Source organism: Pipistrellus kuhlii, unplaced genomic scaffold (genome assembly GCF_014108245.1).
Source record: "Pipistrellus kuhlii isolate mPipKuh1 unplaced genomic scaffold, mPipKuh1.p scaffold_m20_p_7, whole genome shotgun sequence".
NCBI lineage: Eukaryota > Metazoa > Chordata > Mammalia > Chiroptera > Vespertilionidae > Pipistrellus > Pipistrellus kuhlii.
In genome coordinates, this window is record NW_023425573.1 from 30,874,948 (window position 1) to 30,901,233 (window position 26,286).

Genomic DNA, 26,286 nt, shown 5'->3' on the forward strand with positions numbered 1-26,286 from the left:
TGGAATGGAAATGTCCACCCCTGCCTGTCTCAACACCTTATTTTGGAGGCACATTCCTTGTCTGGTTTCACAGGTTCACAGACAGAGGGCTGTGCCTCAGGATGAATTGTACCTGATCTGCTCCAAGTGCCCAGCTTCCCTGTGCTCCTGGCACCTGGGGAACCAGCCGAGTTCCTTAACCACTGGCCATGCTCCTCCCATATGACAGCTCAGAGCCAGCTCTGGTTCCTCCTCTAAGCTTCCAGGGGTGTCACCTGATAATGCCTTTTGTCCTCAAGCCACCTCCTGGTAATGTCTTTTGTCCCCAAGCCCTGATAGGATGCAGCTGCTCTTGAAGGTGCTAACCTCGCTCAGCTGGAGCACCTCCTTCTACATGTGTCTGTGCTCCTGGTGAGGATTCTGATACCCTGGTGTGTTAAGAAAATAAAAAGCTTTGTTTTTAAATGCATATTGAAGCATTTAGGGGTCAATGACATTATGTCAGGAATTTGCTTAAAAATACTCTAGCAAAAAGGCGGCGGAAGAACAGGTGAAATCACTGGGATGGAAAAGCTGGCAGTTGTTAAAACTGGGTGACAGGTACACAGGTCAGTGTATGTCTGCAAACTCATAGTTAACAAAGAAAGAAGTCCAAGTAATATAATATTACAGAGTAATAAAATAAGATGTACATAATAACACTAATTTCACGACTACCCTCTTGCCTTGGGAACACCCTTTGTCCTTATGGAAATGGGGTCCTCCGGCTCCTTTAGCTCATTAAAAACCACAGCAATCCTTTCTGTCCCGTCTTTGTCCTTAGCTTATGATTGACCATTATACTTAAGGTTTATAGATATTTCAGAGCTTGTAAAAATACAGTCTTTTCTAGGGAAAAGACTCTGGAAAACAGTCACCATCAGATGAGGAGATGGACAGTCCACACACATGATAATATCAAAATGTTCCGCCATAAAAATAAAGGCCTTTTATTTGGTTTTTCTATGCCATTACAGGAACACAGGGCAATTCCCTTGATCCTCCTGGGAACTGCAGCCACACCCACACTTGCTGCTGCGGCATTTGTGAGAAGCCTAGTGTCACATCCTAACACACATGGCCAGGATGAAGCTCTGCTCTAGATCATGGGGTCACCTTCTTGTAGGTGATGTGAAGATGCTGAGTCATGGGTTGGGTAGTGGTTGCCATGGAGACTGTCTGTTCAAGTTTGCCTTCAGAATTCAGCCTGAATTTTCGGGTAATCTGAGCAGAACAAAACAAATACAAAACATCTTAGTTTTATCTTCCAAAGATGTAACATTGAGGTCTCACCACAGGCCAAGTATTCCCCCAGGGGTTGTGACAAGTCACCTTAGTGAGTCAAATGACAGACTCTGCCCACCGAGTTACAGCATCTGCCAAGATCCAGGTGTCCTTGCCTTTCTCTGTCCCCAGAAGACCATGACTTGGTCCCTCCCATCTTAGGGTACTTAGAAGCCATCTTTTTTTTCTGTCTGTAAGTTATATACTTGATCAGGCAAATGGTGACCTTCCCACTTCACTCTACAGCTTGTACTGATATCACACATGTTCCTGGAAAACTTAGTAGCAGCACTTAGGAACAAACTATGGCTGCTGTTACTGAAACAAGCAACCTGTGATGTCTGGATGTCTGCAGGAGTGAGGAACCACGACAACAAATGTAACCCACCATTCTCCGGAGCATTATCTCAATTAGTTGAGGTTCTGCTTCCCTGCATATGTCGACAGTTTGGCTCAAATAAACACACAAAAGTTCGTTCCAGGTTTCAATGGTTTTTTCACATTAACATCCTAGATTCACTGGTACATTGAAGTGTGAGAACTGGTATGAGTGATGAGCAGTTAATTTGCTTAAAATGTAGCAGAAGGGCATTTCTGAAGATTCCTGGATGGAGTAATGAACACTGCTTTAAAGAACGGCACTGGGGGGAGATCAAAGGTTGTGGCCACAGGGACCTGGCAGTGTGGGTGTGGCCTGCTATCACTGAGGAAGAAAGGGCAGTTCTCTGTGACTCATGGAATGTGGAAGCTAACCGGGAGGAGGTCAGAAACAATTCAAGGCTATGAGCCCTTGTTCTTTCAGCTCTAATTCTGAGTTCAAGACCCCAGGCTGGCTTTGCTGTTTAATTAAACAGAGAAGGTCCTTATTTTTAAGACATTCTTAGCTGTCCTAGTTGGTTTTCAACAGGCTGTCAAGACCATTCAATGTGGAAAAGACTTTCTTTTCAACTCATGGTGCTGGGAGAACTGGATATTCACACACAAAAGAATGAAATTGGACCCTTATCTAATAGAATGTACAAAAACAATAACAGATCAAAGACTGGACTATAAAAGCTAAATTTATAAGCCTCTTAAAAGAAAACATGAGCAAAAGCTTCAATGACACTGGACTGGGCAACGATTTTTTGTAACACCAAACACAGTCAACAACAGAAAACAGATAAACTGGACATGATGAATATTTTAAAAATTTACTCTATCGATAGTGTCCTTTGATATATAAATGGCAGCCCACAGAATGAAAGAAAATATTTGCTGGTCAAATACCTGATAGTAGAGGTAATAGCCAGAATACATTAAGAACTCATCCGATCCAACAACAACAAAAACAAACAATTCTGGCCTGGCCAATGTGGCTCAGTGGTTGAGCATAGACTCATGAAGCAAGAGGTCACTGATTTGATTCCTGGTTCAGGACCTATGTTGAGGTAGTGTGGGGCTTGATCCCTAGGTAGGGAGCATGCGGGAGGTGGCTGATAGATGTTTTTCTCTCATCATTGATATTCCTTTTCTTTAAAAAAAAATATTTTTATTGATTTCAGAGAGGAAGGGAGAAGGAGAGATAGAAACATTGATGATGAGAGAGAATAATTGATCAGCTGTCTCTTGTACACACCCTATTGGGGATTGAGACCACAACCCAGGTATGTGCCCTTGACCAGAACTCTATCCACTGAACCAAACTTGCTAGTGCTCACTGATGTTTCTACATCTTTCTCCCTTTCCTTTTTTCTCTTTCTAAAAACATATTTTAAAAACAAAGATTGCTGGAATTTTATTGTAAAAAACAAGCAAACAAAAAACCCCAATAACCCTGTTCAAATATGGACAAAGGACTTGAATAGACATTTCTGCAAAGATACATGAATGGCTAACAAGCCCCTGAGGAGATGCTCAACAGCACTGATCATGGGAAACACAAATCAAACCACAGTGATGCCTCCTCATTCATCAGGATGGCTGCTATCAAAACCCCAGAAAATATCAAGTGTTGATGAGGATGTGGAGAAACTGGAACCCTGTGCACATGAGAGGAATGGAAAATGGTGCAGCTTCTGTGGAAAACAGTATAATGGTTCCTCAAACAATTAAACCGAGATACCACATGACCCAGCAATTCCACTCCTGAATACAGACTGAAACAATTGATATCAGGGTCTCAGAGATATCTGCACACCCACAGAAGTGATCCAAGTGTCCATGGACGGAAGAAAGGTTAAACAAAATGTGGTCCATTCACACAAGGAAATATTAGCCTTAAAAGGGAAGGAAATCCTGCCATGTGAGACAACATGGATGAATCTTGAGGACATTATGCTGATAAAATAAGCCAGTCATAAAAAGACAAATACTGTATGATTCCACTTACATGAAGTACTTAAAGAGAATTATAAAAATCACTGAAGTGTGCCCTAACTGGTTTGGCTCAGTGGATAGAGTATCGGCCTGCGGACCAAGAGGTCCCAGGATTCTGTTCAAGGGCATGTACCTTGGTTGCGGACACATCCCCAGTAGAGGTATATAGGAAGCAGCTGATCGATGTTTCTAACTATCCCTCTCTCCCTTCCTATAAAAAAAAAAAAAAAAAAAAAAATCCATAAAATATATTGAAAAAAGTCACTGAAGTGGACACTTGAAAATGGTTGAGATGATAAATTTTTTATTATATGTATTTCAACTCAATATAAAAACATTGAAAAAGAAAAAAAAGTTGGGTGTGCAAGAAACTTAAAGGCATTGTTGCCAGCAGATTTGTGCGATGAGAAACACTGTTAATGCAGGTCTTCAGGATGGAGGGAAATAGTACCACAGAAAGCTCAGACTGACAGGAGGGAGGAAAGGGCAACAGAGAGAGAAAATAAATGGATAATTATAAGAGATTACTTCCCCTCATTATAATTTGTTTGGAAGTCAGCTGACTATTTAAAGCAAAAGTAACAATACCATGAAGGTTCCTAGTGTAGTGTGTTTGTGTGTCCATCCCCCATATGGGCCAAGTGTGGCGACAGCAGTTCAGGAGGTTACAGAGCTGTGAGGTTAGGATTCGTGAAATGGAAAGGGGAAAGTTCAGCTGCAAAGTGAGCACAGGATTATCCAAAATCAGGTGGGAAGTGGAAATGTAATGGTATAACACTGATTAGAAGTTAAGATGCAGATAGCCTGAAAGCAGCCCTTAAAAAAGATAGTTAAGAAGCTAACAGAAGAAATAAAACAGAATGCTAAGAATATTTAACCCAAGAGAACATAGTAAGGGTCAACCCAAGGGAAAAGATAAAAACTCACAGGGAAAGGCCAATCCAGGGGGGGAGGCCAACCAGGCACGTGAGACCAGCCGTTGGTCAGCCAGGTCACTCTGCAGAGCAGAGCCCTTCCCTTGTCCCTGCCTCCCACAGGCCTCACTTCCGCCTACTCCCTCCTTTTGCAGAAGAGCACTTCTTGTTTAATTAATAAAACCCAAAGTTAGTTCTCTAGCGAAAATAACCAAAACCCTGAAAAAGAGAAGACACAGAAAATCCAAGGGGACATATGTGTCACTTCTCCAAACTCTGAAAATCTTGATACAAGGAGCTGTGAACTTACAAAAGTGAGGTAGGGCCTGTAGAGGACAGTGGAGGCAGAAGCAGCATCCAGGCCTGGTCCCTTTGCTCCCCTGTGCCCAGACCAGACATGTTCCCAAGGGGCTCACCGCTCAGTCCTGTGGGGGCTACCCTTGCCAGCGGGCAGAAACAGCTAAGGAGCTCTAAGAATAACTGATACAGAAATGGACAACATCTGAAAAAATCATTTAGTTCATTATAACTAGTGAAAGTGATCTTCAAACATGACTCAACATTTAGAGTTATTAATATAATTCACTGCATTGACAGCTTCAAGTGGAAAAAACACTGAATCTTCCCCAAAGAGGCTGCAAGAGCATTTGAAGAAACTCAAAACCCTTTCTTGAAAACAATTCTTAGCACACTAGAAACAGGATCTTCTTGACCCAGCCACGGCCTCCAGCAAGCATCAAACAGGGCTGTGACACCGCAGTACATCAGGAAGTCAGGCCTGAGGTCAACAGGTTCCCCTGTGACCCTGGCAGTGCCATGCCCAGACTCGGTGGTCAGAGACGGACAGATGACTTGGAGGGACAGAAACATACAGAAACCATGTGTTCCCTGATAAGCACCAACAACCAGTTAGAAGATGAAACGGAGACAACAGTCTATGCACATAGCAACAGAAACTATCCGGCACTTAAGGCTTCACCCTACCACGAAGTGGCCAAGACCTATATGATTTAAGTGATAAAGAAATCTTTTGATATCTACTGAACACACCACACTAGACTGAAATCACTGCAGCACACCATCACACTGCTGTGTAGCACTACCCATGAAAAGACTCCAGTTCTCCCCCATCTAATTCGTGTATTCATGCTATCCTGATTTATATTTTATGGACCTAGACAAGCCCATTGGACAGGTTATCTCAAGAAGGAATATATTTTGATTAACTTCTGAGAGACGAAGGGAGAGGAAGAGCGAGAGAGAAACACTGATGAGGTAAGAAATACCGATTGGCCCTAACCGGTTTGGCTCAGTGGATAGAGCATTGGCCCGCGGACTGAAAGGTCCCAGGTTTGATTCCAGCCAAGGACATGTACCTTAGTTGCGGGCATATCCCCAGTAGGGGATGTGCAGGAGGCAGCTGATTGAGGTCTCTTTCTCATCCAATGTTTCTAATTCTCTATCCCTCCCCCTTCCTCTCTGTAAAAATTCAATAAAACGTATTTGAAAGAAAGAAAGAAAAGACAGACAGAAAAGAAGAAAGAAAGAAGGAAAGATTGACTGCCTCCTGCATGTCCTGTACTGGGGACTGAGGTAGAAACCCAGGCATGTGCCCTAACTGGGAACTGAACAGGCGACCTCCTGCTGCATGGCTCACACTCAACCAACAAAACCACACAGGCCAGATGATGTGTTGTTTTTTTTAAGTTGATTTTTCGAGAGAGAGGAAGAGGAAGAGAAAGAGAGAGAGAAACATCTATCGGTTCCTTCCTACATGTGCAACCTAGGTATGTGAATCAAACCAAACATCTTTTCGTTTCAAGGGATGTCACTCCAATCAACTGAGCCACACTGGCTAGAGCTAATTAAGAAAATGTTAAAAATTGCCGAAACCGGTTTGGCTCAGAGAATAGAGCGTCGGACTGCGAACTGAAAGGTCCCGGGTTCGATTCCGGTCAAGGGCATGTACCTTGGTTGCGGGCACATCCCCAGTGAGGGGTGTGCAAGAGGCAGCTGATCGATGATTCTCTCTCATCGATGTTTCTAACTCTTTATCCCTCTCTCTTCCTCTCTGTAAAAAAATCAATAAAATATATCTTAAAAAAGAAAATGTTAAAAATTAAGAACTTTCCCTAGACATTAAAATATAACAAAGTGTGGTAACTTTAAATTATTAGATGACTTAAAATACTATTGAAAAAGTAGACAAAAAGAAACAGGCCCCTCCCCCTATTTATGGGGGACGTGGCTTGAGATAGTCATGACATTTCAAATCTGTGGGGTCACCATTTATCCATCTGAGGAAAGTCCAAACTATATGTTGCATTCTGTAAAAACAAATCTGAGAGAAACGAAAGGTCTGAGTGTAAAAATGAAAGCTACAAGAGTACAAGAAAATGGAAGAATAATTTTATCATTTTGGAGAAAACAACTTTCTGAGCATGAACCTAAATCCACACACCACAAAGGAAAAGACCCCCAGAGGCAACCACAGAAAAGCTTACAACCTGTGGGTAGAACACTTCATAAACCAAAGTCACACAAGCCACCAAATGGGGAAATGCAGACAATAGATTAATATCCATAGTATATATATAAAAAAAAACACCTCATAAAGCAGTAAAAAAATGAAAGCCCACAAAAAAACAGGCACTGACTTTAAACATCAAGTACAAAGAATAAGAAATACCAATACGAGTGTGGGGAATCCTCCCATTCATAAGTTAAATTTAAAATACGAATGAGATACAATCTCTTCTTTATCAGATTAGATTCATAAAGTTTGAAGATATTGATATTCAGCATATTGATAAGGGAGTAGGGAACCAGGCACTCATGCAATGCCGATAGGAATTCATTAATAAAAAGAATTTACTTGTATCTATCAAAATTTTTAATGTTCCTATCCTTTGATCCAACAATTAAACTGGGAGAAATTTATCCAACAGATGTGGCTATATCTGCAAAAGTGAACAACACAAATGGAAAAGGATGCTTGTGACAGAAAAACAAGGAACCTGAGAACCTCCCTGCCCACCAGCCAGGACATTAAGTGAGGAAGAATGATGTGCCATGGAGACAGGTCCCCAAGACAAAGTGAGGAGTCAGAACAATGTGCAACCAATCCTGCCGACACCACAAAGTGACGTCCGAGAGGGAGAACAGGCTCACCTGCTCCACGTGGGGCTCCTTGGCAAAGGAGATCCTGGCGATGGAGTGGGATGCGATGCACAGCTCCTGCCCGTTCACCTCGCCCTCCTCCACCTCCACAATGCCTGCAAGGGAGGGCCATCAGTCCATGACAGACTGCCATCTTTGCATTCATAGATTCAACAGACCTGAACTCTGCAGCCATCAAGGCCACAAGGCCCCTTGTCTGCAATGTACCTTCTGATATCAAGAGGGGGAAAACACAACTCCTCTTATTAGTACAGCCAAGGCAGGTGATCTACAGAGGGTCGCCCTCTCCAGGGGTGCCCTGACTCCAACCTCCACCCATCTTCCCCATCCCCCTCAAATAGGTCCCCTAGGATTTGAGAGGAGGGAAAGGTGGCCAGGGATGGACATTCCTCTGGTTGCCCACTGACTTGCAGTCCACCAATGTCCTGGGCTCCATTCCAGATTGGGCTGGTCCTAACTGTCCACCTGCTTCCAGGAAATGAGACTCACCTGAGCCAGTGAGCTGGTAAAGGTCAACAGCTGGCTTCTGTGTAATTTCTAACTGAAGAATCTGGTAAGCTATTTTAGAATGACCTCATTTTAGGGGCAAAGCAGACTTCCAAACAAGAGCTTTCAGATGGACAGGGAGCCTCCCTGGTCTAGCTCTCTCCCTAGGGCCGCGTCCCCATAGGAAATACCTGTCTGTAGCAGGGTTCTGGGAGCCAAGGAATGTGCTGTCATTGAAAGAACTCAGGTTAAGAAAAAAAAAAAAAAAAATCAGCCTGTCCTCACAGAAACAGTCCCTTACCACCTCGTGTGGACCTCAGAGAATGCAGACAGGACCCCACCTGCTGGCTCCCCACCTGCAGGCCCCACTGCGCTTCTCCTGATGCTTCCTGCCCTGAGAGGCACCCACAGGATTAGGTCTATGTCCCAACTGACCTCCACAAAATGTCTGTGAGCAGGGATACCGGAGCGACTGAAAGAGCAGAGGCAGATGCTACCTCACCCAGGGGTCATCTGGCTGGCTGGCAAGGGGTACCTGTGTTCTGGGCGCTGACGAAGGCCACCTTGTTGGTGTCGGGTTCTAGCCGGATGAAGCCGCACTCTCTGTGCATGGGCTTCCGCGTGTCCGGGTGGAAAGCGTTGAACCTGCATGGGGACCAGGGGGTGAGGACAGGGCAGCGGTGAAGGTAGGGATGCAGGGCCCTCAATGCAGGCTTTGCGTTCACCCTCCCCACTTTATAAGGCCCCCACTGAGCACAAGGTTAATACACTTCTCGCTCACAGGGGAGACACTTGAGCAACCACATTCATGGACTGTGGCCACCAGGTGCATTAGGGGTTCGACCTCTAGCCTGGAAGCACCCCTGGAACCTCCCCACACGCACAGCCAACATGTTCTTTGTAACTGTGGTTACCCTTCCCAAGGCACCTTCAGCCCTGCACCTGGCATGCTTCAGGCCTCAGCACCAAATCCCACCCCTGCACCAGGCCTGCCCTCCCCAGAGCTATCATCTTGCATTGGACACCCACTCATCTACACGGTGGGGAAAGAACAGGCCGAGTCAGGACTCCACTTCTTATCGATCAACCTGCATCATGACGCAGGTTTACGGTGACAGAAGAGACAGCTGTGCTGACAGTTCTGCACTTAGACTCTAACAGAACTTTGCCAGCACTGCGAGCTGCTGTTGAAATCAACCCTTAATAGGGCTGTCTTATACTGCCCATTATTTTTTATTATCCAGGGTTTCCTCTTCAGTGTTATGTACAGAATATTACTTTGCCCTATCCATTCAGTCAATAATGCAAAAAGGTAAGAGATAATATTTTTAAAAGCAAGATCTTCTAAACCCTTCTGAAGTTTTTAGACATGACATAAACAGAATCCAGTTAATTTAATAAGATTCTTAATATATAATTAAATGTACAGCCAATATTGGGGAAGGGCAGACTTTTACTTTTTATATTTTCTCACTGCTTAAACTTTAAAAACCGTGTGTTATCTCTGAAATTAAAAATAAAAATATTCTCAGCCACCTCCCCTGGTTCCCTTCTATTTAGCCACCTGACATTCGACCTGCCTCCTGGGGCTGGGGCCGGGGTGAAACGCACACAGCTGGAGGACTTTTGCTTTGTTGTCTAATAAGAACCTGAGAACCACAATATTAACAGCTCCTTTGAGACCTCAATCTACTAGGGGTAAGTCTAAAAGAAAGTAAGCGCTCTCCTTTTCAGGAATATTGGGTGAAGGGTTTAGTTAAGCACGAGCACTTGTTCTGTGTTTGGGTTAACACGTCTGACATCTTGCCAGCCCGCCATCATCACATACACATGAACCAGAACGTCTTGTCGTTGGCCACCACATGTTTCTGCTGCCAGTGCAGGGAGCCTCTCTGGGGCATGCCCTTTCCACCTGGCGTTCTCCCGGAGACTCAGGCGCACTTACGAGAAGTTGAGCATGGGCTGGCCCACGTGGGAGATGTGCACCTCCTCCAGGTACTGGAAGGGCTGAAGTGTTGGGAAGGTCCCAGCTCCTGGCGGGTCTGACAGCCAGGTGCCCAGCATCCAGGACAGCGGCTCCACCACTGGGTTCATCTTGGGAGACTCTAAGGACAAATGGGAAAGACAGTCAGTGGCTCCGCTTCCACTGGTCTCCTTCTGACCAAGCCCTGCTGAGCTGTGTGTGGAAACACACTCTGTCAGTACATGCCTCATAATTTACAGCGGATCCTGCTGATTCTAAACATGCTACCAGCCACCTGTCAAGAGGGGGGGGGGGGAAGGCCAAACAATGAGTAAATGTTATCTTGCAGATAAGTGTCTGAATGTGTCATCTCCTACATGAAGGGAGACCAGAAGATCCATTGAAGAGATAGGAGTTCTAGAAGCACCTTGGTCTCTGAAGTGTGGCTGGTCCACTGAGGTATGCTTTAAGTGAACAGCATGCTGGGTTTCCAAAACACAATCCAAAAAAAGAACTACAAATATCTTAGTAATTTTAAGTATTGGTGGGTTACATGTGAAAATGATGTTTTAGGTAACATTGGGTTAAACAAAATACATTATGAACATTAATTTCACCTGCTTTAACCTTTTTAATGGGCTCTTAGAAAATTTTAACCATTTGCACTCCGAACCATTCTGGACATTGGCTACCAGCTACTTGACGCTACTTTGCGGCGGACACGTGTGTTGAATTAACTCCATTCCCCGTAATCACTAATAAACTGCAATGTCCCCCTGAGAGGGGACAGCGGAGTGCAAAGGGTTAAGTAACACAAGCCTCAGGGGCTGAAAAGAAGGGTCAGCGGCCACAGCCATGATGGATCGACCTGAGTTACCAACGGTAGGGAGCCGGGTGGCCACGGGCTGGTCTATGGCATTCAGGACCAGGCGAAAAGGTGTTTTATTATCATAATAAAAATAAGAGTGGGGTGGACTAGTGATAAAAAAATTTAAGTTACGTATGAGCTCATGTTATGGACAGTCTCAACATTCAGGGAACACACAGTTTCTGTGAATTGTCCCTGGGGGGTGTTACTAGAAGGCAGACTTCACCAAGAGACAACAAAAATGATGGCAAAAGGAATCACAGTAAGTAAATACTGAACATATTCCACAGAAACACTCATGTTGTGTGACTCAGTGGTTGAGCATCAACCTTTGGACCAGCAGGTCATGGTTTGATTCCCAGTCAGGGCACATGCCCAGATTGCCAGGTCGATCCCCAATAGGATTTATGCAGGAGGCACATCTCTCATCATTGACCTTTCTTTCTTTCTTTCTTTCTTTCTTTCTTTCTTTCTTTCTTTCTTTCTATTAAAAAAATTTTTTTTCATTGATTTCAGAGAGGAAGAGAGAGGGAGAGTAAGACAGAGACATTAATGATGAGAGAGAATCATTGATTAGCTGCCTCCAGCACACCAGAGGCTCAACTACTGAACTATGATGGCCGGGCTCATCATTGATGTTTCTCTCTTTCTCTCTCTCTCTGAAATCAATAAATATTTTAAAAAGAAAAAGCATAGGCACAATATAAATAATAAGAGCTAAGCGCAACCACACTTGAACTCACATAAAGAAAAAGCTTTTCAGCCGGGACCAGTTTGGCTCAGTGGATAGAGCGTCGGCCTGCGGACTGAAAGGTCCCGGGTTCGATTCCAGTCAAGGGCATGTACCTTGGTTGCGGGCACATCCCCAGTGGGGGGTGTGCAAGAGACAGCTGATCGATGATTCTCTCTCATTGATGTTTCTAACTCTCTATCCCTCTCTGTGAAAAATCAATAAAAAATATTTTTTTAAAAAGAGAAAAGAAAAGAAAAAGCTTTTCAGATGGATCACAAAATAAGACACTAACTCCTGTCCTATGAACAAGAGAGCACTAAATCAAGTGACTCAGCAAGGTGTTTCAGAAAGTGGGGCAGACACATCAGGAAGAAAGCAGGGTCAAGCACCTACTGTCAGGTAAAACAAAGTTTAAGCCACACAATGGCTGAAGGGACTGCAATGTGAGTGCTCGTGCAGCAGCATTTGGGTAGCGGAAAGTACTGAAGAGATACATGTTGACACAGAGAAGCTAAAGGAAATATCAATTCATGTCGATATCCAAGTGAATAAAATACAAAAATAAAATACCTATATAGCATGATAAATAAGGCACTTCTGATGGAAACATGAACTTTGTAGCTGAAAACTAGAGGATACTCCTTTTCTTTTAAAAATACATTTTTATTGATTTTAGAGAGGAAGGGAAACGGAGAGAGAGACAGAAACATCAATGATGAGAGAGAATCTTTGATTGGCTACCTCCTGCATGCCACCTGCTGGGAACTGAGCTGGAAACCCAGGCATGTGCCCTGAGGTGTCTGCACTAGGCCATCTAATTACTCTGAGAAATACTGCACATTTGGTCCTGGCTTGCTGTTACTTGCTTTTATTTATTTAAAAAAAAAAAAAAAAAAAGAAAAAAAAATATATATATATATATATATATACACACACACACACACACACATTTTATTGATTTTTTTTTACAGAGAGGAAGGCAGAGGGAGAGTTAGAAAAATTGATGAGAGAGAAACATCAATCAGCTGCCTCCTGCACTTCCCCTATTGGGGATGTGCCTGCAACCAAGGTACATGCCCCTTGACCGGAATCGAACTTGGAATCCATGTGCCCGCAGGCCAAAGCTCTATCCACTGAGCAAAACCGGTTAGGGCTGTTACTTGCTTTTAACTATGAGGAATTTTGATCTGAACAGGACACCAGGCCTGGCAGTAAATACCAGCAGGCAGGTGGGTTCCATGGCCCTCGCAGCATGCCCACAGGTTCCTCCACTGCTCCAACCTGTCTGGGCACATCCTTCCTTGTTTTCACTGAAGCTTTGAGGCAGGAGAACAACCAACAAAATAATTCTAAAATTCAAATGTCAGGTTACATGAGCCTATTCAATTTCGTTAAACTATATCCTTAAGATTTGTGTATTTTACCTACATAAATTATACTTCATTATAAAAACAAAATGAATTTTAAAGTCAAACAATTAAAAAGTATAATAATACAGGACCTAACCTATTTGCCACTTTCAATCTCTTTAAGTAAACTCGACAGGATTTTCTATGCATTTTTTCTTCTTCTGGATTTCATTTTTCTTTTTTTAAAGTCAACCAATATGCAAAAAACTTTTAATTTCCCCCAAGAAACTTAAATTTTCATTTTTTGGCCTGAGGCAGCAAAAGAAGGCTTACCCATCCCTAAATTTTCTAAACTCCAGAACACCGGCAAGGTTCTTCAAGGTTGTTTTCTTCCAATTGACGGGAAATGTTTGCACCTGGCTGTTAGAGAGCTCGGCAGGAAGTGAATGCCAAACCTAAAGAATGCATTCTGGGAACTGTAGTTCCCTATAAAAGATGACTCAAATCTGAGAGGGAAGGTGGGGGGAGGGTAGGTGGGTGGGAAGAGATCAACTGAAGAACTCGGAAGAACCTGCACACAAACAATAGGAGGGCGAAGGGCTGGGGTGGGGCAGACTAGAAGGAGTCAATGGAGGGGGGAATATATGTAATACTTTCAACAATAAAGATTTAATAATAAATAAAGAAAAAAGATGACACCTCAGAAAAAAATGGAAGACAAAGACAGACTTGGAGATGACCAAGTCCTAGAGCTGGGAGGAGAGGTCAAGTTGAATTTTATGAAGGTCAGTCAGGCCAGAGAGGTCACGTCTTGTGTGGAGGATGAAGGGGGACCTCCACCCTCAGCTACTTCCACTGACTACAGAGGGAAATGACTTTTCCAACAGGGAAATGTCGGACAGCCAGACAGAGCGAAGCTGCTTTTTTCTGCCTGTCTCCCAGAGTGCTAGCTACCCACTCCTCCTTTCTTTTCAAGTGGACGCTCAGAACTGCTCGGTCTCTTGGCAAATGTATCAGCGTACCGGCCCTGGACTCAATGACAGGAAATACTTACTGAGACCTAGAGAAAGACTTCTTCCTGGCACCTCCCACCCTCACAGCACTCTGTGACAACAGTGTTTCCCACCCCAGCACACTGGAAATGATACTAACTGCAAAGCATAGCAGGGCAGGGAGAGTTAAGAGTGCCGCAGCTTGCCTAGCACTGGCCATCCCGAGTGGAGAGGACACTATCTAGCATACTACCATTGTGCGCTGGAATGGCACAACAGGTAAAGAAATAGCAAGGCCCTCGCTTTATCACCTGTTAAATGGAAAGGCATCACCACAGTTCTTATAGCACAGGAATGTGCAAGTTATTAATTCAAGTTCTGCTGCTTCAATTACCAGCCATGTACATGCCAGACACAATGTGAAGCCCTGGAGATGCCATCATACAGTGTTCTGTCTTTTTTTTTAAAACATATTTTATTGGTTTTGTACAGAGAGGAAGAGAGAGGGATAGAGAGTTAAAAACATCGATGAGAGATAATCATCGATCAGCTGCCTCTTGCACACCCACTACTGGGGATGTGCCCGCAACCAGGTACATGCCCTTGCCCGGAATCGAACCCGGGACCTTTCAGTCCACAGGCCAACGCTCTAGTCTATCCACTGAGCCAAACCGGTCCCGGCCAGTGTTCTGTCTTTAAGGAACAGTGTGGCCATTTGTAGTGTGTGTGTGTTTTATTTTTATTTTTTTTATTTTATTGATTTTTCACAGAGAGGAAGGGAGAGAGATAGAGAGCTAGAAACGTCAATGAGAGAGAAACATCGACCAGCTGCCTCTTGCACACCCCCTACTGGGGATGTGCCCGCAACCCCGGTACATGCCCTTGACCGATGACCCTTCAGTCACAGAACGATGCTCTACCACTCAGCCAAACCGGTTTCGGCTGTAGTGTGTTTTTTTTTAAATTGATTTTAGAGAGAGGAAGGGAGAGGCAGAAAGAGACAGAAACATCAATGACTAGAGTCCTGGTGCACAACATTTGTGCACTTGGTGGAGGGGGGGAGGTGAGTTCCTCAGCCTGGTCTGTGCCTTCTCACAGTACAGGAGCCCTTGGGGGATGTCTGACTGAGGGCTTAGGCAAAACCAGCAGTTAGAGCATCTGCCTGGGGACTGAAGGGTCTCTATTCGATTCAGGCCAAGGGCACATACCTCGATTGCAGGCTCAATCCCCAGCCCCCAGTTGGGGTACATATGGGAGGCAACCAATCAATGTGTCTCACATCCATGTTTTTTTTGTCTCTCTCTGCTTCTTCCTCTCTTCCACTCTCTTTAAATAATGGGGGAAAAATATCCCTGGGTGAGGATTAACAACAAAACAAACAAACAAAAAGGAGACAGGGTAGATTAAAAAGACCCATCACTCTGTTGTCTATAAGAAACCCACTTTAGCAGAAACCGGTTTGGCTCAGTGGTAGAGCGTCACCCTGCGTACTGAAAGGTCCCAGGTTCAATTCCAGTCAGGGGCATGTACATTGGTTGCGGGCACATCCCCAGTAGGGGATGTGCAGGATGTAGTTGGTCGATGTTTCTCTCTCATCGACGTTTCTAGCTCTCTATCCCTATCCCTTCCTCTCTGTAAAAAATTCAATAAAATATATTAAAAAAAAAAGAAAAGAAAAAGAAACCCACTTTAACTATAAAAACACAGATTAAAGTAGATACAGAGAAAGATGTATCATGAGAACATGAATCAAAAGAAAGTTGAAGTAGACAAATTAGTCTCAAATGAAGCACACTTCATGACAAGAAAGTTATGGGGTAAAGAGGGGAATTACATAACAACAAAGGTGTCAATTCTCAAAGAAGACACACTGATCCTTGATGTCTATGTACTAACAGAGGGCATCAAAACACGATAGAGACAAAACTGATAGAATTCAAGGAGCAATAGACAAATCCACTGTCATAAGTGGGGACATCAACACACTCTACAAGAATGGACAGATCCAGCGAGCAGGAAAGCATTAAAGACACAACTGAACTCAACGGCACCATCAATCAACTGGATATAACTGACATCTGTAGGTACTATAGTTAATTTTTTGTGTCAACCTGACTGGGTGAAGATGCCCAGAGAGCTGGTAAAACATTATTTCTGTGCATGTGTCTGCGAGGATACTTCTAGAGGGATTAGCATCTGACTTGGAGAACTGCATAAAGCAGAGGCCCTCCTATAAGCCTGAACAAAACTGAGGAAGGGAGAATCTACTCTCTGTTTGGATGTCTATACTCCTGGCACTTGGGCCTTCGGACTCAGACCAGGATTTTTCTCCTACACCCTCCAATTCTCAGGCCTTTGGACAGGGACTAAACTGACCTACCTGTTCTCCTGGCTCTCTAGCTTGCCATCCATAATTTCAGGAGCCAATTCCTAAGAAACCTCTTCTTATGTATGTCTCTCTGCTCCCCCCCTCTCTTCACACACACGCACGCACGCACGCACGCACACACACGCCCTATTGGTTGTTTTTCTAGAGACTCTTAAGAGCTACTTCATCCCAACAATGGAAGTCACATTCTTCTTAAGGTCACATGGAATATTCACCCAGATAAACTACATTCTGGGCCCTATAAAACACCTTCACTAATTTAACAGAATAGAAATCACACAAAGTATGCTCTCAGACAACAATAGAATTAAACTAATACCAATCCCTCTCAAATCTTTCCAAAATATAGGAGGAGGAAACACTTCCTAACTCATTCTATAAGACCAGCAAAGTCACAAGAAAAGAAAGCTACAACCAAAACCGGTTTAGCTCAGTGGCTAGAGCGTCAGCCTGCGGACTGAAGGGTCCCAGGTTTGATTCCGGTCAAGGCATGTGCCTTGGCTGTGGGCACATCCCCGGTGGGGGGTGTGCAAGAGGCAGCTGGTCGATGTTTCTCTCTCATCGACGTTTCTAGCTCTCTATCCCTCTTCCTTCCTCTCTGCAAAAAATCAATAAAATATATTTAAAAAAAGAAAAGAAAAGAAAAGAAAGCTACAGACCAATATCCCTTATGAACACTGTTGTGAAAACACTTAACAAAATACTAGCAAACTGAATTCAGCAGTGTATTAAAGGAATTATACACCATGACTAAGTGGAATTTATCCCTGGCATGCAAGGAATATATATAGATCAATGTAATATATCACATCAACAAAATAAAAGGGAAAAACTACCTGGACATCTCAATTGATGTAGAAAAATCATCTGACAAAATTTAATGCCTTCATGATACAAACACTCAACAAAACAGGAACAGATGGGAACAACCTCAACATAATAAAAGCCAGGTATGAAAAACCCACAGTGCACATCAAACTTAATAATGAAACACTGAAAGCTTTTCCTCTAAGGTCAGAAACAAGAGAAGAATGCCCACTCTCACCACTTCCATTCAATATGATCCTGGAAGTTCTAGCCACAGCCATTAGACAGGATAAAGAAATAAAAGACATCCATTAGAAAGAAATAAAATTATTTCTGTTTACAGGTGAGATGATCTCCTAGAGACTCCACAAAAAAATTTTGTTAGATCTAATAAATAAACTTAGCAAAAATAGCAGGATACAAAGTCAATACACAAAAATCAATTGCCTTTCTGTACACTAACCTGAAAAGGAGATTACAAAAACAATTCCATTTATAATAGCATCAAAAAACATGACGACTTAGGAATTAACCAAGGAAGTGAAAGACTTGTCCAATGAAAACTATAAAACATTTCAGAAAGAAATTAAAGGAATAGAGAGCCCAGAAATAAAGCCTTGCACATGTGGTCAAATTATAATATTATTTTATTTTTTTGTTGGCCAAATTATTATTTTTAAAATTTTTATTTATTGACTTTAGAGAGAGGAAAAGGAGGGAGGAAGAGAGAGAGAGAAAGAAACATCAATTTGTTGTTCCACTTATGCATTCGTTGGTTGATCCTTGTATGTGCCCTGGCCGGGGATCAAAGCCACAATCTCTGCATATGGGGACGATGCTCTGACCACTGAGCACGGGACCAGGACTGCTCAGGTGATTTTGACCAGAGTTCCAGACTATTCAACGGATAAAGGACAGTCCTTTCAACAAATGGTGCTGGGAAAACAGGAAACAGTTAGCAAAACAATTAAGTGGGACCCTTGCCTAACACTGTATACAAAAATCAACTCAAAAATGGATCTAAGACCTAAAGTTAAGACCTAAAAAAATAAAACTCAGACAAAAACATCAGACACAGGACAAAAGCTTCATAACACTGAATTTGGCAATGATTTCTTGGATAAGACAACAAGGCATAGGTAACAAAAGAAAAAGACAAATTAGACTTCATGAAAAAGTTTTTTTTACATCAAAAGGCACTATCCAGCCTGGCTAGTGTGACTCAGTGGATTAAGCATCTTCCAATGCTCCAAGAGGTTGCTGGTTGATTCTTGCCCAGGGAGGGAACATGCCTGGGTTGCAGGCTCCGTCCCCAGTAGAGAACATCATCAACTGATGTTTTTCTCTCTCTTTGATGTTTCTATTTCTCTTTCCCTTTCCCTTCCTCTCTCTCCACAAAAAATCAATAAAGACATTAAAAAAAAAAAAAAGGCACTATCCATAGAATAAAAAGGCAACTGACACAATGAAAGAAAATACTTGCAAAATCATATTTCTGGTAAGAGATTGATATCCAGAATACATAGAGAACTCCTAAAACTACTAGTAAACAACAACAAAACCAACAACCTGATTCAAAAATGGTCAAAGAACCTGAAACAGATAATCCCCAAAGAAGATATACGAATGGCCAAAAAGCACATGAAAAGATGCTCAATATCATTAATCATTAGGAAAATGCAAAACAAAATCACAATGAGCTAACACCTTACACTCATTAGGATGGCTTATCAAAACAGGAAAGTAAGTGTTGACAAGGATGCAGAAGAACTAGAACTGTGTGCACTAGAGATGGGAATGGAAAATGGTACAGCCACTGAAAAACAGTATGATGGTTCCTCAAAAAATTAAATGTAGAATTCCAATATGATCCAGCAATTCCACTTCTAGGTATACACCCAAAAGAATAAAGCTGGGTCTTAAAGAGATATTTTGTACTGGGAACCTCCGAGAGACCAAACATTTTGAGGAAGACAAAGAGTCAGCAGATGGTGACCACAGATCCAGTTGGAGCTTAGGCAGGCCTTGAGACCAAGCCGGGCACCTTCTCTCCCTCCCACTCTTCCCAATGCCGCTGGAATCCTGCATCCTCCCCTCCACTCCAGTCAGCGCCCAGCCTCCTGCCCTAAGGAATGCAGCAGAAGCTCAGACAGGCTCTTATCTTATTCTCCGTATGGCCTGTCCCCTAGCTCTCCAACCCTCCCCAGGCCCTGGAGCCCAGCCCAGCACTGCCTCAGGGCCCAGCATGCTCCTCCTTGGCCTCTTTATCCTGGCCCATACTCCCCTCAGCAAAGACACCTGCTGGCTTGTCCTCACACATAAAACCCCACTGAAGCCATGCTCCCTTTTGGCAACAACTCCCCTTCATGGCTAGACCTCTTAAAATGCCTTACTGCTGCCCCTCACTCCCATCCAGCTCCATTCTCGCCACTCCAAGGAGACTGTGGTCACCAGTGACCCCATGTGGCTGAGTTCAGACATCTTTCCTCCATTCTAATCAGAGCTGTATCCAACCCAGCCAAGCACCCCTGCCGTCTGAATGCCCTTACCTTCTCGGGCTAGCATGACTTCGAGCACCCATGGCCCCATGCTCCTCCCTTTCCATCTCCCTTCCTGGATCCTCTGCAGCCGCACCTCTATAAACATAGCCTGCTCCTGGGCTAGATCTGAGCCCCTTCTCTAGCTACAGTTTCTCCAGGTAACATCATTCAATTCCATGGCTTTAAACTCTTCTGACCTCATCCAACACAGCGGACACACACATACACTGTGGACTCACATACAAAACTGGCACCAGCACCTAATACCTCATACTCAATCATACTCATACTAAGTATCTCATATTCAATTCCTCTCAAAAATTTACTGTCATGAGTTCAAAAAATATCATAAAATATCTCCAAAAAGAACAAACAAATCCGGATACAATAAATAGTGGTAAATAAAATAACCAAAAAAATGTATACTTACAACTAAATATGGTTGTTTGGAGGGGGAAATGAGAATATAGAACCAAGACCACAGAGGGTCTGGCCCTGGGGAGCAGAAAGTAAGGAGCTAGGAGAGTAGAACACAGGGACTGATCAATTCAAAGCAGTTACTGAAAGACAGGCTTCAATGGTTGTTTTTAAAAGCTGAAAGACATCCACCAGAACAGGGAAGAAAACAAGAAAGCTTACCAAATTAAAAAATAAAACAGAACATCAGGCCCAAATTTCAACTTACCAACAATCACAATTGTAAATGGGTTAAATTCTCCATAAAAAGACAAAAGCTCTCAGACTGAGTTAAATGTAACTGTAAAATAAAGGAGTCCTGGCCAATGTGCTCAGTGGTTGGAACACTGTCGTGCGCTTCAAAAGATGTCAAGTTTGATTCCCAGTCAGGACACATGCCAGGCTGCGGGTTAGTCTCTGGTTAGAACACATGCAAGAGGCAATTGATCAATGTTTTTCTCTCTCTAAATCACCCTTCCTTTCTCTCTCTAAAACATTTTTCTTTAATTAAAAAGAGGCTATAAAAGGGTTGAAAATGAGATAAAGACGACTTTAAATGGAACAAAAGAGTTTCCTGTAAGAATCAGAGACACATATCTCTAACAACATTATCTCCAAATAAAAAGCAAAATTAGGCAGAGAAGGAAATAGACCTGCTGACTATTACAAATAAGCTAGATCCAGCAGGAGAACAAAGTAACTGACTGGTGGAGAGGATACATTCTTCTCAGATCACAATGAAACGCAAAAACAGACTGGATTAAGCCACACTGAAATCTCAAGATTCCAAAAAGCAGATCTCATTAAGTGACTATATAACTGGAACTTAAAGCAATAAAATTTAAGCATAATTACAAATAAATTAGCTCCCCTCCTCCAATCTATCCACTTGAAAAACTGTAAACTTCCTTCTACATAGCCTGGATTAAAAAGGGTATCAAGAATGAAGCTAGAAACAATTTAGAAATGAGTAGCAATGAGAGCAACATGAAGCAAATCCACAGAGAGGCCAAAGAAGGGCTTAGCCTTAGGCTGGATGTATCAGGAAATATACATGTACAAGAATAAGTCCAGGAACCAGAACCACCACAAAGTGAAACTGAAGACAAAATGAAACTGAAGAAAGTAGAAAAAGTGAGGATTAATGAGGCAGAAACAACAAGGCAGACTTGATCAATGGAGTTGAGGGCTGGCTGTTTGGAAAGACCTACTGGACAAACTTTGGGACATTTGACCAAGATCAACAGAAAAAGTAACCAAAAAGCAACATTAAGAAACAATAAAAAAAACAGCTTAAAAATGACAAGAGAATACAGTCACTCTGAGCAGCACATCATGGTCCTCACATGAGCTGCTCCTCCCCCAGGTGCACTTGGAAACACAAAGGAAAGGTTTTAGTTTTTGCTTGTTTTTTGTTTTGATAGTGGCTGATGTCCTGGGGGTCCAGGAAGTTCTGAACAGCCTGTCACACAAGAATCTCCTGAAGTGTTAATTACATCTCTGAAGATAAACTCTGATCCAAATTAAATGAACCATGTAGCAGGATATTTTCATGTATCTATAACAGGCAAAATATCCTATCTCCAATATGTAAAAAAAAATCTACAAACCAACTTTTATATATTCTAAACAGTAAAATAGAGGGGAAAGCAGAAACATAGCCAATAGACATATAAAAAATATACTCAACCTATTTGTATAGGTACCAAGATATGTAGGATAAAGCAGAGAAAGTAATCTAAAAGATCACACAAATTTTAACAGCAACAGGGATAAAAGCTGGGAGGTGGGGAAGGAATTTTCACCATTTCTTAACCTGTATTTTTCTGTAGTGTTTTAATTTCTACAGAAGACAATCTATTCTACTTGAAGAGATGTTTAAAAATCTTATTATTTTTTTAAAATCTATTTTATTGACTTTTACAGAGAGGAAGGGAGAGGGATAGTTAGAAACATCGATGAGAGAGAAACATCGATCAGCTGCCTCCTGCACAACCCCTACTGGGGATGTGCCCACAACCAAGGTACGTGCCCTTGACCGGAATCAAACCTGGGACCCTTCAGTCTGCAGGCCGATGCTCTATCCACTGAGCCAAACCGGATAGGGCCTTATTGTTATTATTAATGTTCAAAACTATTTAACCTTAAGGATATTCATGGAAACGTGAATGAAAAGAACCCCTCTAATAAATTTTCTACATCTATTTGATTTTACGTTTAGATCCTAACCCATTTGCAATTTGTGTGAGGTATGCTGTAGATGTTCACATTACCCCAGGCAAGGTGAAAACCAGGTGTTGGGACCCCATTCCCTGAGTAGCTGACCTCACAACTAGCGGGCTCCCGGCTGCTGGAGATGAGCTTCCCCATCTGAGCCCCTGTCTACCAGGTCCAACTACTACCACCGCCTCATCGGAGCAGTGGGAGCCTGAGGTGGGTACTGACCGCGGCCGGGTGCTGGCAGGCTGCTCAGGCTCAGCATGCTTCCTCTCTGCAGTTTGTCCAGCTTCTCTTGCAGTTTGCGCACCTGGCTGTCGGAGCGGCTGACACGCTGGCGTAGACTCCTGAGCTCACCGTTCTTCTTTTCCACCTGCTTCCAAAGGCAGCAAGCCCGGCTCCGGTTCTGCCGCGCAGAGAAGCAGTAGGAGTGCAGCGAGTCGATGAGCTTGCAGGCACCTGAAGCTGACAGAATAACCTCGTTGATGGACATGGGGCTGGCGTCACTGTGCTCGCTCTGCACAGCCTCAGTGGCTGGCTTTGGGGTGACGTCTGTCGGAGGGGCAGAGGGACTCTGGGAGGACTTCTGTGGTGTCGCAGTCAGAGATGAACTTGGGGGGCTCTGCCCCAGGCTGGTCCCACTGCAGCCAGGCTCCGTGTCTCTCTTCGGCCTCTTCCGGTCCACGGGCTCCCGGGGGCCATATGGCCTCTCTCGGGTGTGCCTTGAGGAGAAACTGTAAGAGTGAAGCGAGCCAATGAATTTGCAGGCCCCAGATCCTGGGGGGGTAAAGTCATCCATGGAGATGCCACTCTTATCCACCAGGTCCTTGTCGGGGGTGATGCTGCTCTCATCAACAGCATCGCCCGCAGGCCCATTTGCTTCAGCCTGGCTGCCTGAGGCTTTTGTGGCCAGAGCATCAGCTGGGGCGCCCTGCGTAGCCTGCTCCTCACTGGTGGCTTCACTTTTCAGGGAAATCCGCTTCAACTTGAGGGACTCTGGCTTAACTATCAGGTTCTCACTTGAGGGTGATGGTGAACCGGCATCCCCTTTCCCATCAGCTTCACTTGCCCGTCCCCTCAGGCCCCCTGAGGCCTTCTTGGTGTCCTTTCTCTTGCTGCGGCCACGGCCTCCAGACCCCCTCTTCTTCTCTGGCAGGTGGAAGATGGAGGGCACGGCCGTGGGCTTGAGCAGGCGGTGCTGATCCTCCAGCCTTTTGGAGAAGCTGTCTTTGGTGAAATGCTCACTACAGAGGAAAGAATACTTAGTAGGGGTCCAGTTGTCCCTCTGAACAGCTTTTAACCACTGGATCAGACGCTTTGAATCCTTCAGGGGGAACCTACAGGACAAATGGCAAAGAAATTAGAAAGAAAGAATTACATGTCTCCACCTAAAATGATCAACTATAAAAGCAAAACAAGTATTTTTGAAAACACCCAAACCTATATGAACTATACTTAAGGAACACATTCTACTTACACATTACTACTGGAATGGGAAGATGGAAGATCCGTTGTTTACTCTGAAGGAGCTTATAGTTGCAGGGCACATAAGAATGAAAGCAGGTAACTCCTACCAGAATGTTAGGAAAAGCTTAGGATATCATACAGACAACAGGAAAAGCTCCAGAAAGCCCTGGAAATAATTCCTAGAAAGTCATGGCTCAGCAACCCAGCCAGTGTGCCTAGGATGCAGAACTTTGGGTGCTAAGAGTGGGATGGTTGGTCACCCACTTAGAAGCCAGACCAGCTGTGGGCCAGCGGAGATGGGAGCCAGAGACCAGCAGAGCATCCCAGAAGCCCAGGACTGATTCAAGCAGCTGAGGATGGGAGATGAGCTCTCAGAGAACGTCAGACTCAAAGGTGTAGTTCTGTGTTCCTACTACACTCCCATCCCTGGAGGATGCTGAATAAGACACTGAATGACCACATCTCATCAATCCAAGATCTACTTAGAAAACTCTGGCCAAAATGTGCACATGAGGCCATTTGCTCCCTCTAAGGTCATGCAACACACCTGAGCCACTGTGGACAAGGACAGGGTTAGAATCTCAAACTTAAAGAAATTATCCTCGACATGACCTCCTAAACTTCCCAAAGGTCCTCAGTTCTCATGCCCTATGCCCCCACCCCACGTTAGACCATCATGAATGCCAAGGGCAGCCTTCTCTGCAAGGGCTTTTTTTTCAAAAGGGTAACAAAACTTTTGGGACTAGAGGCTACTACGAAGGAAACTGAGGAAAGCATGGTGGCTGCTCTAAAAAATCCAACATTACTTTTGATAAATTGTAATCACTTAAAATTTAGTATATCACAGCAGCTTTCAGTAAGAGTATAAGTAACAAGTGTCACTCCGGCTTTAAAAATTAAATACTAATGTCCTGCAGCATACAACAAGCCTACCCCTTCAGCTCACTGTGTGAGGCCCACTATGCCTACGTGGGCTTCAGAGGCCTCCTGAAGGGAAGACGGTGAGACCCTTGCCCGGCAGGGCCCACAGCAGGGGCCCAGGGCCGACAGCCCCTTTGCAGCCCCTGGGGGAAGCCGGCAGGGAAGTGCCACCCACTCCAGGGCAGGAGGCTGTCGGGCACCTCCAGGGACTCACCTTACCGCTGGGGCACAGCTACCTTCCTGTACCCAGCACTGGGGACCCTTCCAGCAACAGAGCGCCTGGAGCGCGTGTTAATACACGAGGTATGAGACGCATTTGCTTCGCCACACTCCCGATGGCAGAGATCAAGGCAGCCTCCGCCGCGATAAAACAGGGACAAGTCACAGCCAATGGAGAGGGCAACTGACCTAAGGAAGAGGTTGCCAGAATACACGGCTTCTGGAAACCCGCGGCGCCAACTCGAATCAATGGAGCGCGGCGGCCGCAGGGGTGGGGGCGAGGGAGGTGAGGCCGCGAGGGGGTCGCCAGGGGGTCGTGGGATGGCCTTCAAGTGGCCTTAGGGTGCGCGAGGGATGGGCGCCGCTGGCCGCGGGGTGGTTCCCGGAGGGCGCTGCTGGCCGTGGGATGGGCGCCGCTGGCCGCGGTGCCCGGCCCAGAGACGGCGGCCCCGGCCAAGGTCACACAGCGCCCGGCGCTGACTCACTCGCAGGAGCGGCCCCGAGGCCTGGCGCGGAGAGTGCCCCTCGCTCGCGCCGGGCCCCACGGCCTCAGTTTCCCCGGTGCCGAGCCGGGCCCGGCGGGGGCGTGGTCAAGCCGAGCGGGCGGTGGGTCGGGCGCGGTTACCTGTGGAAAGAGACGGAGCGCTTCTCCCCTTTGCCCTGCCGGTTGGAGCAGTTCGCGGCCGCGCAGCAGATCACCATCTCGGGCCTCGGGCCGCCGCGCCGCCACCAGGCTCCGGCCCTCGCCTCGTCGCGCCGAGCCCGGAGCGGGACCGCCCCGAGGGGAGGCGCGCGGCGACACGGCTGCGGGACGTGGGAGCCAGCCCCCGCGGCGCCGTACGGCAAGATGGCGGCGCCCACCTCCCCGCCGCCGGCCGTCGGCACGCCCAGGGTCTCAGGCACCCAGAGTCTCAAGCACCCAGAGTGGCTCTGCCCGCGTTTCGAGGCTTTGGGGGTTAGCAGGGGCACCCGGGCCGGCGGTCCGTACAGCGACATGGCACGCCGACCCGTCCGTACGGCAAGATGGCCGCGCCTGCGGGTGCGGGCGCACGGCGGGCTGTCAAGCTCGCCCCGAGGACTTTTTGCCCACCTGCGCCAGCTTCCACCGCCCCGGTGGGTCGTTGC

General features: G+C 45.1%; 1 protein-coding gene across 3 annotated transcripts; it reads right to left on the bottom strand.

The window, feature by feature from the left end:
- Positions 1 to 952: 952 nt before the first annotated feature.
- Positions 953 to 26,245, bottom strand: THAP4 (THAP domain containing 4). 3 transcript variants are annotated; one of them, XM_036422253.2, is made up of 7 exons: positions 25,787 to 26,245; positions 22,783 to 23,891; positions 10,186 to 10,345; positions 8,776 to 8,885; positions 7,746 to 7,849; positions 1,351 to 1,489; positions 1,123 to 1,242 (listed from the first exon to the last, which is right to left on the bottom strand). In XM_036422253.2, exons 1-6 carry the CDS (start codon positions 26,155 to 26,157, stop codon positions 1,352 to 1,354), a joined length of 1,992 nt encoding a protein of 663 aa, XP_036278146.1. In that variant the 5' UTR covers positions 26,158 to 26,245; the 3' UTR covers positions 1,123 to 1,242; position 1,351. The 3 variants fall into 3 exon arrangements, with proteins under 3 accessions (XP_036278147.1, XP_036278148.1, XP_036278146.1); XM_036422254.2 differs by lacking the exon at positions 1,351 to 1,489 and having other exon boundaries at positions 953 to 1,242; positions 25,787 to 26,241; XM_036422255.2 differs by lacking the exons at positions 1,351 to 1,489; positions 7,746 to 7,849 and having other exon boundaries at positions 953 to 1,242.
- Between the last annotated feature and the right edge of the window lie 41 nt (positions 26,246 to 26,286).